This window comes from Capra hircus, chromosome 9 (assembly GCF_001704415.2).
Source record: "Capra hircus breed San Clemente chromosome 9, ASM170441v1, whole genome shotgun sequence".
Classification (NCBI taxonomy): Eukaryota; Metazoa; Chordata; class Mammalia; order Artiodactyla; family Bovidae; genus Capra; species Capra hircus.
Genome location: NC_030816.1, coordinates 26,650,973 through 26,665,523, shown reverse-complemented (window position 1 = coordinate 26,665,523; position 14,551 = coordinate 26,650,973). Strand labels below are relative to the sequence as shown.

At 38.2% G+C, this 14,551-nt stretch overlaps 1 protein-coding gene across 1 annotated transcript in view; it reads left to right on the top strand.

Annotated features, from left to right (window-relative positions):
- RPF2 (ribosome production factor 2 homolog) overlaps positions 1–10,517 on the top strand; it is a 34,698-nt gene extending 24,181 nt beyond the window's left edge. Inside the window, exons 8-10 of the mRNA XM_005684570.3 lie at positions 2,769–2,871; positions 8,634–8,778; positions 9,338–10,517. Of these exons, the coding sequence (XP_005684627.1) occupies positions 2,769–2,871; positions 8,634–8,778; positions 9,338–9,517 (428 nt within the window). The 3' untranslated portion in view covers positions 9,518–10,517. The remainder of the gene's footprint in view (positions 1–2,768; positions 2,872–8,633; positions 8,779–9,337) is intronic.

The window sequence follows — 14,551 nt, the reverse complement described above, 5'->3', positions numbered from 1 at the left end:
TTGAGTTAATTTCTGTGTATGGTGTGAGCTAAGGGTAATGTTCTTAAAACTTGCTACCTCATTTCAGTTTTTTTTTCTTTCTTTCTTAAAATCCTATGGATAAACACATGCCTGTATGGTTTGCATTGCAAAAGCTGTTTCAGGGGTGACTGGAATTTACATATCTTGTTCTCCAGAATGACTATGACATCAATAATGCTGCCACAACAGTGAGTGGGGCTTTATTAACTTGGCGACTGAAAGATTCGGAGTTTGGTAAAATTATGAGAAAGTTTGCCATTATTCTGATCAAGTTTTAGAGCAGAATTTAAAAAGTATATTTGGTTTATAAAAGTATCCCTGAGGAATATTTGTTTGGAGTAGTAAGGAAAGGTATTATGTACATGTGTTGGCACACGTATGTCTGTTTTATATACATTAGCAATGTGATTTTCTCTTAGTTATCCATAAGAAGGAAAAGGCAAACTACAAAAGATGTATATGTCCATGCACATGGAGATTATTCCCGTCTTATGAGCTAATGGGAAGATGGAAGAAAAGTGCTGGGTAGCTGCATTTGGGACAGAATATGAGATATTTCCTGTTCATGACATCATCTGTCTTGTGGGAGCTCTTCCTAAGTAATTAAGTTGGATGACTTTTTATGCATAACTTTGTCTCAGCTGAACGTTATTCGTGTGTTTCCATTTAGCCTCCTTCAGGTTCGGTCTTCTTATGTGCAGAATGAGGTGACCAAACTTCACTAATGTATTTTCCAAACTTTTTTCATTCATGTGTCATCTTTATAACTTTAGCCATGTCTATGTAGTATCCATAGTGTTGTTCACTGGAGATTTTTCTTTAAATTGATTTCTCTTTTTATAAAGAAATTGTATGTTCCTACTCTAAATGGAAAATGGTATATAATAACATAAATAATGCGTTGTAGGTTATATCTGCCTATATATCATTTAAAACTGTCTCATGTGCCACTTGGGTGTTACTACCACTCTGAGAAAACAACCTACTCCCTTATCTTGGTGGTTCTTTTCTGTCTTGAACACTTCAGGTTGCTTTACTTTGCTCATATAGTTGAGATTCTTTGTTGACGTTTTCTTGTTGGCCTCCACCATATAACAAACACTAGTTCAATTTAATAGTCAAAGTTTGAACAGCCATTTTTATAGACCTTTGCTATATTAACCTATCTGTCTTAGTAGATTAAAATTTTATATCTTGTTTTACATTTTCTAAAAAATTAATAATCACAGTAAACATGATATACTCTTGTGCTGAGCATTGGTTTAGAAGGAGAACTTCAAAACTGAAAAATTATTAGGTTGGTACAAAATTGTGGTTTCAGACCGTGAATTTTAAATCATTATAAGTATTAGCTCAAACACATCTTTATTAATCAAAATAAGAACCATTAAAATCAATACATTTTTGCCATCAAAAAATAAGTTTGTTTATTTTTGTAGCATAAAAATCTGCTTCGGGAGTCAATGAACTCTTGGAAAGCAGTTTTTGCATTGTTTTGCTGGTTGTCAAGATGCTTGAAGAAGTAGTATTCAGTTGGCGAGAGGTCATGAATATACTGGATGAGGCAGAACTTTGTAGCGCAGTTTGTGCAACTTTTGAAACATTGATTGGCGACGTGTAGCTAGGCGTTGTCTGCGGAAGAATTGGGCCCTTTCTATTGACCCATGCCAGCTGCAGGCATTGCGATTTTCAGGGTACCTCATTGATGTGCTGAGCATACTTCTCAGATGTAATGGTTTCACCAGAACTCCGAAGGCTGTGGTGGAGCAGACCGGCAGCACCAGTGACCATGACCTTTTTTGGTGCAGGTTTGGCTTTGGGAAGTGCTTTAGAGTTTCTTGTCCAGCCATTGAGCTGGTCGTCACCAGTTGTCATGTAAAATCCACTTTCGTTGCAGGTCACAATCTGATTGAGAAATGTTTCAGTTGTTGCGTAGAGTAAGAGAAAATGATACTTCAAAATGACAATTTTTTTGATTTCCGGTCAGTTCACAAGGCACACGCTTACAGAGCCTTTTTACCTTTCCAATTTGCTCCAAATGCTGAATGACCGTAGAATGGTTGATGTTGAGTTTTTTGGCAACTTCTCGTATAGTTGTTAGAGGATCAGTTTCGATGATGCTCTCTACTGGTCGTTGTCAATTTCCGATGGCTGACCACTATGCTCCTCACCTTCAAGGTTATTGTCTCGTTTGCAAAACTTCTTGAACCACCACTGCACTGTACGTTGGTTAGCAGTTCCTGGGCCAAACACATTGTCGATGTTGTGAGCTGTCTCCGCTGCTTTATGACCCATTTTGAACTCAAATAAGAAAATCCCTCAAATTTGCTTTTTGTCTAACATCATCTCCATAGTCTAGGATAAATATAAAATAAACAGCAATAATAAATCATAAGCAGAAAACCATAAAGCAGGAAATTCACATTAAAATGATATATAGTATAACCACATTTATTTAGAATGTATTCCGATATCAAACACCAAGTTTCAACAATGCAAAAACTGCAGTTACTTTTGCACCAACCTAATACATGGCTCAGTGAACTAAACACAGAAATATAGTCATGAGATTAAATGATAGAAGGATGGGACCACCACATTTTTCAGGGATCAGTTGTGTGCTACTTACCTTTTTTAGATAAGACATTAAAGAGTTCCATTTGTTTAGAATGCAGCTAATTTGTAACTGAATTTTAAAGGTATGTTGGTCTTAAAAAATTTTTTTTAACGACCTACTGTGCTTTTAGATTTCTTCAGAGGCCCCACAGTATCAAATATCCGCCTGGCTGGTTTAGAGTACGTTCTACACTTCACTGCCCTGAATGGGAAGATTTACTTTCGAAGCTATAAGTAAGTGCATTTACGTGTTTTTATTAATCATCAAGGTTAGCATTTTAGTGTGACTGTTTAATAGAGCTCAAACTGAGAATTGGTGTCTGACCAGAAGTTTATTTGGAGAGTTTGCAAAATAGCAGTGACAAATAGCTCTGTGCTGATCCTCAGGTCTGTCACTCCTCTGCTAACTTCTGCCTCTCGGAAACCCTGCTTTTCCAGGACTCTGGAGCCTCAAGACACTTTCTCTGAGCTCAAAACACGTATTCAGTCTTGAGTTGCCCTGCTTTTATGCAGTATTTCCTTATTTTTCTTGACTGGACTTAGAGCACCAAGCTATAAGTCTTAAGCCAGCTAAAGCAAATCTCAAAAGCCTGAGTCTAAAAAAATGGAGTTGAAGGGAATAAGAGCATTCAATGACTAGATTCATTTTACCTTCATTCTCCAGCCCAGGCCTTCTACCTTACCCCCAGCACAATATAAATATAAATCTGAACAAGCTGATTTTGTTTTCATTAAAAATCTAATGACATGTTACAACTGAGCATTTGAGGTAAGCATGACTTTTTCCCCCTCATATTTAAAATAAAGTTCTAGCGCTGATGATGGAGCACACACTTTGCTAAAGAATACATTGACTCCCACAAACTGCCTATACATTGACATCAGAGTGGTGTCTGTGTTACACTGTGCCGTGGCAGTGCAGCCTGAGTGCTAACAGCCCGGGGTTGGCAGTGTCTTCTGTGCAAGTGTGCTATTTGTACGGCTGTGTGTGGACTTCAGCATTTCATCCATGGTTTTAATTTTGTTTTTGTCTCAATGGAATACGTGATTGACCAGCTTGTGTCCAGTGAACATCTAAATGAACTAAATGTTCACCTGGTTTTTTTTTTGGTCAGTAATTTCCATCTTTTTCTCAAGTGTGTATGGAGTCAGAGATACTCAGTTCTTTTCACCCCATGAATGGTACCTCTATTTATGTTTTTCTGTGTTTTGTTTTTTTTTTCTTATAAATAGTTGAGATTGAAAGCCCCTGTAGTCTGTTGTTTGAACTTTCAAACTTGGTTTTGGGACTTTTAAGAACTAAAAGCCTAACTAAACTATTTATGATATTTTGACTCCACTTATTCTAGCGTAAATAGAATGCTAGGTTTTTGAGTAAAAAGAATAGATATGCAACAAGCAATGATGGTTTACTGTATAGCACAGAAAACTATAGTCAATATCTTGTGATGACCTATAATAGAAAATAATTTCAAAGATAATATATGTGTATATGTATAACTGAATCACCTTGCTGTGTACCTGAAATATTGTAAGTCAACTATATGTCAATAAAATATATATATATATATTAAGAAAAAAGAATGTATACAAAATAGGTGACTCCTGTGTATAGAGCAAGAAATGAAAGATGAAAACTCACTAACAAAATCTTTTTGAAAACTTACGTTAAACAGGGAGACCCTGGGGATACAGTGGAACTAAAAATGTAAAGATAAAAATCTTTGAGAAAGAGAAATGGATAGTAATAATAATCTAAAACTCTTTCATGGTGAACAATTTCAAAGAAAGTATTCTCTTATGTCGGAACTTATGTTTAGTGAGATTTTCCTGGTGGTTCAGTGGTTAAGGCTCTGTGCTTCCAATGCTGGGTGTGTAGGTTCAATCCCTGGTTGGGGAGATAAGATCTCACATGCTGCACGGCACAACCAAAAGGTTTTTTTTTTTTTTAATTGTATTTAGTGAAAGGAAAAATTAATTCGTAAAAGAAAAGAAAGATTAAAAAAAAAGCAAAATGGATAGAAAATTAGTAAATCAGACTTAAGAACAAGGATAAATTGACAGTGTAACTATAAATAACCATCCACCCACTCACTTTAAGAAGTATATTATTGTTGAAATGCATCTCCCATTGAAAAAAAAAAAGATTTGAATTTTTAAAATTAGAAACCCTGCTGTAAAATTTTAATCCCAGGTTTTCATATCTGTATCCCCTAATACCTGTTAGCTATTGACTTGAAATAGAAAATGGACATTGTGACTGACAGCAAGCTGCTAGTGGGAGAATCCCTCGATGTGGATTAGCTTAGCCTCCTAGGGCTGTGCTCTGCTTAGGAGAGGAAGAGGTGGTCCCTGGAATGAGCATCAGCTCTGAGCCTAGTGACCTGGCTCTGTGCCAGCCTTCACCACAGAACATGGTCAGGTCACCTCTCAGGGCTTCTGTTTTTTCTTTGCAAAGTGTAGTGATACCATGTAGGTAATTCTGAGGTACCTCTGAGATGGATAATTCTCCTTTTTTCAGAGGGAGAGAGGTGCAGACAGAGGTAGGAATGTGCCAGAAAAGAGTTTCTGTCCTCGTGTGGCTTCTCAGGATTCTCACAGGCTGCTCTTGGGTGTCCTGCCCTCTTCCAGCCGGCCCAGCGGCAAAGTTAAGGTGATAGTTAATGTGTGTATGCAATCACTTGGTCGTATCCCACTCTGCGACCCCATTGACTGTAGCTCGCCAGGCTCCTCTGTCCATGGAATTTTCCAGATAGGATTACTGCAGTGGGTTGCCATCTCCTACTCTAGGGGACTTCCCGACCCTGGGATCAAACCTGAGTCTCCTCTGTTTGCAAGCAGATTTTTTACCACTGTACCATGGGGGGGAACCCCAGTAGTTAATATTGACACTTATTAACTTGTAAAGATGAATAAGGATTATAAAATGGTTTTGTGCTTTTTGGATGAAAAGAACTGTGAGTATGAAATTACATTAATAGAAATTTTGACCAGACCTTTTGGGGAAATTAATCATAGTGTTACTGGCATCTTCCTGTATATCCAATAATAATTAATTCCTTGGAGAATTTTGTTCACTGTAGGGCCAGAACTATTAATATGAAACAGAAGATCTTTAATAACTGCCATGTATGCCTTTGCCATGGCATCGGGTAGGTTTTATGGGGAGAAATATGCAGAACAGGAAGTATTAGCATACCTTAAAAAGCAAACAACATTCTGGGCAAGGAGTTTAAGTACTGAAAACAGAAGAGAGGGATGTGAAAGGAAGAAAGATACGGAAATTACAATTTAAACAAGAGAGTAATGCCAGTCTTTCTCAAGAAATAGGCAAGTCATGCGTAAATACATATAGAAATTACCGATTAACATGTCTAATAGCCTAAACCCATCTGAGAGGGAAGGAACTGGGTTCTGTTTGTCTTTGTATCCCTGCATTGTGTACCACCTAGTCTCCCAGAACTGAAAGTCACATTTGATTTAGAGCTTATAGGGAAACAAAAAACAGAGCTTGAGGTTAGGATCTGAGATGGAGATTAACATGGGGTGTAAATATTCTGGGCAGTAGTAGGTATTTGACTGGAGATACGAAAGCCTGGAATCAAAATGTCTGCTTTAAAAAGAAGTGCAGTGTTTATGATGGCATTGAGGGTAAAGGAAATGGTTTTAATTTTATTTTTTAAGAGTTGATATTTAATAGAGTCTTCACGTATTTTCCTTAGTATGATCACAAAAATCCTTTATAAATTCTAATACATTTCCTCTGAGAAAGTGTAAATAGATGGTTGTTTGTTTTTTTTTAAAGATTAACATTTAATGATTTTAGATTCTAGATTTCATGATTAAATTCTGTTAATGAAAAGATGATAGCTCTATCACGAGAAACCATATGCAGAGAACTGAAAGCTGGAGTAAGTTTCCTTCTATTTCTATCAAGTAGAAATAGAATAATAAGCATACTCAATGAAGTGATTAAGATCATTCACACATACTGTCTAGTATGGCACTATAATTAATTCATCAGTAAGTAGCAGCATATGTAGTTACATGGAAACAATCTTACTAACTTTCTATACTGCCCAAAAGATTACTCTGTTGGGAGGACACTTGCATAAATAAAAAGGTCCTTGGGTAATCGGACTCCATCAGGCATGCCACGAACTGTTCTGTATTGACAGGTTTTCCAGTTGGCTGAAATTAGCATTTTAAGTGGCGAAGGAAATGTCAACCCACTCCAGTATTCTTGCCTGGAGACTCCCGTGGACACAGGAGCCTGGTGGGCTACTGTCCCTAGGGTCGCACAGAGTCGGACACGACTGAAGCAACTTAGCATGCGTACATGCATTGGAGAAAGAAACGGCAACCCACCCCAGTATTCTTGCCTGGAGAATCCCAGGGACAGAGGAGCCTGGTGGGCTGCCGTCTGTGGGATCACACAGAATCGGACACAACTGAAGCAACTTAGCAGCAGCAGCAGCAGCATTTTAAGTGGCAGAAATTTCTTTCATTGAAATTTTATGTATGTGAGTTCCTTGATTTCTTAAGTTAATCTACTGAACACAAGGTATTAATCAAGATTTGGTCTTGTTTTTTTTTTTTTCTCATTTCTTCTGTTGGCTGCTTCACTCGGCATACAGGGATCTTAGTTCTCCAACCAGAGAGTGGACTCATGCTCCCTGCAGTGGAAGTGCGGAGTGCTAGCCGCTGGCCCACCAGGGAATTCCCAAGATTTAGTCTTGATACGAGTTCAGCATGATAAATACAGTTTATTTGAGAGATGAAAGATGTAGAGGCGATTGCAGAATAAAAAATAAAAACCTGTGATATAAAACAGTTCCATGGTCACTGCCCCTGTATGCTTTGAGTGAAATATTAAGGACAGTGGCATGATGTCAGCCATCTTCAGCTCCTAAAAATGTTTTCCCCTCAGTAGGCCAGAGACAGGCCTTCCCTCAGGTCTCTTCTCCCAGAATCCCCATGAGGAGAGTGGCTTAAGAGCCCTTGTTTAAGCTCCTTTTTTCCCTGCGCTTGCTCCCTTAAAGCCCCATACTAACATTTATTTTATCTTTTAATGTTTGTATGTTTTTGTTTGTTTAACATTTCTGCTCTTTACATATCCTAGGCTGTGGGGTTTTTTGTTTCGTTTTTCCTTTTTGCCTTGTTTAGTTGAGTGTGAACTACTGTGTCTGATACAGCGTGCCTATCTCTGTGACTCTTCCAGAAGCCAGTAAAAGCACTTCCTGTAAGTGGACTGTATTGCTTGGTTTTCGTCATGTGACGCAGGGCTGTTAATAAGGTTTTACACATTTCACTCCTGCTTCCTGGTATTTTCTTATTCCTGGGTATTGCTTACTCTGCTTTCCTCTTCTTTCTCTTCTCTGTGTCACTTGTTACTTCTTTCTCATCCTGACTTTTATGTGAAAAGGCTCATCTTTTCTGAACATTATTATTTAGTCCTTTTCTGTGTGGAGATCTGATCACCGTAACAAATTTGAGTCTTTCAGCACAAATAACCTTCAAGTCTTTGAGCAGTTCTTGCAATGTCACTCCCCCAAAAAAGAATGAAATGAATCTCCCTTCTTCCCCGCACTGTATTCCTCACATGCTTTTGGATCCAAGGTTATTTATACATATGGTATCCAGAAAGTCATGGTTTTGTTACGTTCATTCCAGTCTATAGAGATCAGTGTCTGTGCTTTGGAGAAAAGTTGATTCTGAATGGATCTTAGAGAAATAAGAATTTGTTAATTATGTAAATGTAATGTCTTAAAGATCCACTTAAAATTTTTAATATAATTATGTAAACCTTAAATAAAGACATCAAATAAAAGATTCCACTTCTTAGGAGGACTATCTGTATATAAAGTATTAAAAAGAGGCTTTCCAAACATTTTGTTATTTTATGGAACTGTAATTCTCTAGAACAAAAATATTTGGAGGAATGGGATTTTGATTATCAAAGTCAAAGCAACATTTCTTTTTGCTATTTCATAAAGGTTGCTGTTGAAGAAATCTGGCTGTAGAACACCACGGATTGAGTTGGAAGAGATGGGACCCTCGTTGGATTTGGTTCTGAGGCGGACACACCTAGCATCAGATGACCTTTATAAATTATCTATGAAAATGCCCAAAGCCCTGAAGGTACATGACTTGCAGATTGGTGCCATGTTTATTTGTATATTCCTCTCTTCTTTCCAGAAAGGATTTGTAGCATATTATATTAAAGGACATATATAAACAGATCAATATAATAGATAAAATTAGACTTTCAGAGCCAAAGAAAGAAGGAAGAAGCAAATAAGCCAATCATAAAGGATAATAAAATTGTAGAAACCAAGCATCAGGTGTTGCCGAGTGCTTCCTGGTAGCCAAGACTGCCAGTTTTCAGCAAAAATAGGTCTCATTTTGGGCATTGTGAAAATGTAATTTCAAGCCTAGGATGTATAACCCATACTTCCATAAAATGTATTTTGACTTTTGAATGGTTTTAAAAAGCAAGTAGAAATGGCATCTCTGGAATGCCAGTAAATATTTGAAATGATAGTCATAATCCTTAAGCTAAACATAAGAACTTCTCTCGGTGCATGACAATGATTAGTTTCTTAGGTTGAAGTTGTTAAACAATAGTTGTTGTACACTAGATTTTTATCAGTTCATAATAGTAGACTCAACTGTTTTTTCATATATTACTATTTCATAGCCAAAGAAGAAGAAAAATATCTCTCATGATACTTTTGGTACAACTTATGGAAGAATTCATATGCAAAAGCAAGACCTAAGCAAACTACAAACCAGGAAAATGAAGGGGCTGAAGAAGCGACCTGCAGAAAGGAAAGCAGAAGATGAGGAGAACAAATCAAAGAGAATTAAAAAGAATTGATGGAATTTAGCCAATAGCTGCATTTTTATTGTAGTTATGAAGCATCCATTGTTTCAGAGTTTCTTATAAGATTTTATTATATATTTTTATAACTTGATAATTTACCTAAACTATATATATTATATACATTATGAACAGTAACATACTAGTATTAGGTTGAAAGTTACACTCTTACTGGAGATATTATACCCAGGTATGCCATTTTCTTTCTGTGATGTGACATTATCCTCTGCCCACCCCCTACAATGTCCCCTGTCTCATTGGGTGGATAAGTGAGGAAGGATCCCCAGAACAACCAGTGGTATTTTAGAGAATTTTGAGTTAAGCCTTAGATAAAGGGAGGAAGTCATGGAAAGTGTAAATGTTCCAAAGTAACTGTATACATGCTCAGTGTGAGCTGCCTGGAAACGTGACCCCATCTCCCAGCATATACCTACAACCTGACTTTCCTGTTGTTCTGCCTAAAATTCTACCAGAGATTCATTTTGAGATTTTAAGCTTTATGTCTTAGAACATAAATCTCTGAGATGTCTACTACCCGACATATTACCTTACTACTGATTATTGTAATTTCAAGAGATTCTACTACTAAATGAAGCCTTATCCATCTTCTCAGAGAGAAAAGAAGTTTTGCTAAGGGTCGAACTGAGAAAAGAGGAATGGTAAGTTAAGGCAGAGGACATTTGAGGGTACCAGGTAGCCCTAGGTAAAGGGCACACAAAGGCCCTGGGTGTTTACATACTGAGTAGGAGTAAGTCAAAGCCAAACAGCTTGTTTTGAAATTTTCTTGAAGACTGGCCCTGTGCCCAGAAAAATGGCAAAAGGCTTTCTACTTCCTATTCCTAGTATTGCGAACTTGTTTTCCCTAAATGTAAATTTTAGTTTCCTTGATTGAGTCCCTGGCAAAAAGGCTCCTTTACACAACCCAATTATGCTGTATAAGAACAAACATACATAAACCATGGTGTGTTATATGAAATAGAAATGCTTTTGTTTTCAATTCCATGTCAAGGAGCTCCTCCATGTCTTTGTGTGTGCATGCATTTATGTGAGTTTGCTGACACTAAGCAAAAACTGGAATCTCAATTTTACTTTCTTTATCCTTTCTCTTTTGTAAACCTATTCCTTAGCCTTCCCTCTCCCCATCCCTTTCCAGATGGCTTATACTCTCTTAAAAAGGAGGGTGTTAGTATCACTTATGTGCACTTGCTGCTTGATTATACATTGTTTTTCTTTTTTTTTTTTTTGGCTTCTCGTTGCAGAACACAGGTTCTAGGCACACAGGCTTCAGTAGCGGCAGCACTCAGGCTTAATAGTTGTGGCACATGAGCTTGGTTGCTCCAAGGCATGTGGAATCTTCCCAGACCAGGGATCAAACCTGTGTCCCCTACGTTGGCAGGTGGATTCTTATCCACTGCACCATCAAGGAAGTCCTTGATTATAAATTTAACCAAGACTACATAATTTTAGACCTGAAAAAAGAAAAGTGAAAGTGAAAGTCACTCAGTTGTGTCCGACTTTGTCCGAATTCTCCAGGTCAGAATACTGGAGTGAGTAGCCTTTCCCTTCTCCAGGAGATCTAGACCTGAAGTAGGCAGATTATGTCTAAATGGAGAGAGAGGGTTAAATTAAAACGATTCATGTCCTGCTATCTACAAGTAGGTGGACAGTAGTTGGGGAGAAAGGGAGTCATGAAAGGAGCATCAGTAATGATAGGAGTATAGTCTTTGCCCAGTGCTTGACCCCTGACAGGTCCAACTAACACTGATGAAGACAGTGATTCAGGAGGCAAAGCAATGGGCCCTTTTCACCAGTCACTTACAAGAAGGACCCTCTGCCATATTGAATGGCTGTTATAATGTGATGCCATCTTGGGCCTGTTCAGCGCCTCCTGTCCTTCAGCTGACCCTACCTAAGGTTGTACTGTGTAGTGAATCTCTGTTGTCAGTGGCTTTGTAGTGAATAGATACTGTTTAGTGATCATTAGGTCCAGGTGGCCTCTGCACTCTTTATTATTGTTAGGCTCCAAACAATAATGAAGACCTTTGGCTGACGTATTCCCAGTACCCAAGAGACTAGTTACCCGTTCATAAATCTTGACTTTGGAACGCACTTCCTGTTTTCCAAGCACGTACCCTTGTACCCTAGGTTAACTATAAAAATCTCCAGTGTTTCCTGATGTCATCCATCCCATCCTACCCTCTAAGTAAACTACTCTATAATCTGATCGCATGAAGTGTCCAGCCTCATTTTTTGGTCTCAAGATATTTTCTCAGTTTGGTGGGCATGTTTTGTTCCTTCTGTCCAATAACACCTTGACCCCTCTCCATCAGGAAGACCTGCCTCAGCATTTCAACCAATCTTAATGTAAAGATCGCCACATTTTCTGCAGATGTGATGTCTTGAAAGTGTTTTGTTGTTTTAATCAGTAACCTTCAGAGGTAGTGAAGGACAGGGAAGCCTGTCATGCTGCAGTCCATGGGGCTGTAAAGAGTTGGATACAATTTAGCTACTGAACAGCAATAAACAGCTTGTTTCCTGTGCAGTTTTTTAGTCTTTGAATCTTCTTCATAAGAGAATATTACATAGTATTACTGAAATCTAACTCAAAGACTTTTTGTTGTAGTTGTCAACTATCTGGAACTCTTGATTCACCATTTATATCAATTTTGTGGCAAGTGCATTTTAATTTCCATTTGTCCTTGAACATTAGAACACATACATTGATTGGAGAATATATATCCATTTCAGTAAAGGTGGTAAGTTCCCTGTCCTAAGTTTTACTTAAATTTGGTTTTTGATAGATCAGAAAAGCAGATTATTATTATTTTTTAAATACAAAACATATATTTTCTAGGATATTAATATTAATACCAAGGTATATACAATTTCATGAAGTTTGATTCCTTTTTATAACTTAAATGCTATTTATTATCTTGGTATTGAACATAGTCCAAAGTAGAGGTGTTATTACCCAAATCAATAAAGGAAGCAGGTGGAGGTGAACTTAGCCCAAGTCAGTTTTCAATTATCTAGCTTCTTCTGATTTCTTCTTCCTTTCATTTATATTTTTACCCATTTCTCCTCCCCCCCACCCAAAGGTGAGGCCAGGAAAGGATTCACAGAAGTTTTTAAACAGAAGAAGTTAAAATCACAAACCACTGCTAAATTTGACCAAGAAGAGAAGGTTTGTTTTTTAATGAAATTTCAATACTTTGTCCATTATGAAATTAAGAGCCTACAAAAATACACAGTATTTATTATTATCCTAATGAACTTTTGATGGATCATAGAAATCATCAAAACACCTCATAATTACATGAAAGGCAGATATATTTTAGGATATATACATATATATTCTAGTGTATATTATATATATATATATATATATATATATACACATTATGAAATTGTGTAGACTGTTCACATCCATTTAAATATGCTTCTGTTGGGTCTTCCTCGGTAATCCAGAGGCTGAGTCTGCATTCCCAATGCAGGGGACCGGTCTTCTATCTCTGGTTGGGGAACTGGTTCCCACATACTGCAACTAAGATCTGGTATAGCCAAATATTTACAAAAATACATAACCTACTAAAAAAAAATCAGCTACTGTGAACAAAAAGTTAAATTGGATTTGTTGGCTCAAGGCTTATGCCAGGTGTGAAAAGAAAGTCAACTTGCTTTTATATGTATATTGTTTTCCTCTCATACCAACAACTTTAGTGGTTCAAGTTTAAAAACAGCAAAGATAACACTTTTTTCTCTACCACCCAGAGTGGACCATATTATGCCATGTTTGAAAATTTTGACTGCCTTGCTTGAATTGAAGTCTTTGCACCTTTTCCAGTTCAAAATTCTTACGGAAAAAGTTTTAGAATAAGGCATAAACATAAGGTAAGCCTTTCAGCATATTTAATTTTCTTGATTTGGTGCTTCCTTGAAACAACTTCCGTTCCTCCCCCAATCCATTCTCACCTCCCACCCTGCCTTGTCACACTCTGAGCACCAGAAAGTAGGTTCTAAACACAGAAAGAAAGGTCTCACACCACAGGCCCCTGCTTGTTAGTGGGGCTGGAAAAAGTGGAAAGTGGAGTTGCTTACTCGTGTCCGACTCTTTGCAACCCCATGGACTGTAGCCCACCAGGCTCTGTCCATGGGATTTTCCAGGCAATAGTACTGGAGTGGGCTGCCATTTCCTTCTCCAGGGGATTTTCCCGACCCAGGGATCGAACCTGGGGCTTTGTCATTGTAGACAGACGTTTTACCATCTGAGCCACAAGGGAAATCTCCAGTGGGGCTGGAGTCTGTATTAAAGAAGGTTAAAACAAAAAAGGGGTGGTGGTGATGGGAAAGCTTCTAGAACTCAACAGTTAAGGGTTTTGTCAAGCAAGGAGCAAGGCCCCTGAGCTTTTAAGTCTTTTACTGGATTGGAATTGATTCCTCAATCTCAGGTTCACCTAGAAGCAGAGTGGCAAGTGTTGGCTCTATGAAGCATGCCCTCCCATTAAGCTGGAACCCAGGGCTGCAGAGGCCCTGGCTCTGGATGCCAAATCAGGGGAAAGGACCTGCAGCCAGAGCCAGAGTTGAGCTTAAGCAGAGGCTGTGTTCAGGGATCCCCTCTGTCCCTCTGAAACACTGCAGGCTCAGAAAGAGGTTTCTGGAGGGCAAAGCACTCCTTGCTTAGTGTTAGCAGGTGCATTTAAAATGGACTTGGAAGATTCACATACATCAACCTGAGAAGTTTATTTTTCCAGCCCCTTAGCTAGAAGCTAGTTCCTCAGAGTCAGCTGACAAAGCAGGTGGCAAAGAGACGTGAATTGAGACATCACTTTAGAAGACAATCTGATTGCCTCTGGCTCGGAGATAAGAGGCAATCCTAGGGTTTATGGCACTGGGGGAAAGAGCATGAGAATCCATTGCTGTCCCCTTAGGCCTCTTTCCATCCATTTGACTCATAGTCTAGTCACAAGTTTGAGTTTTATGCCCAGCACCTTCCTCTGCATAGGGAGACCTTGGGGAAGGATTAAACTGAAT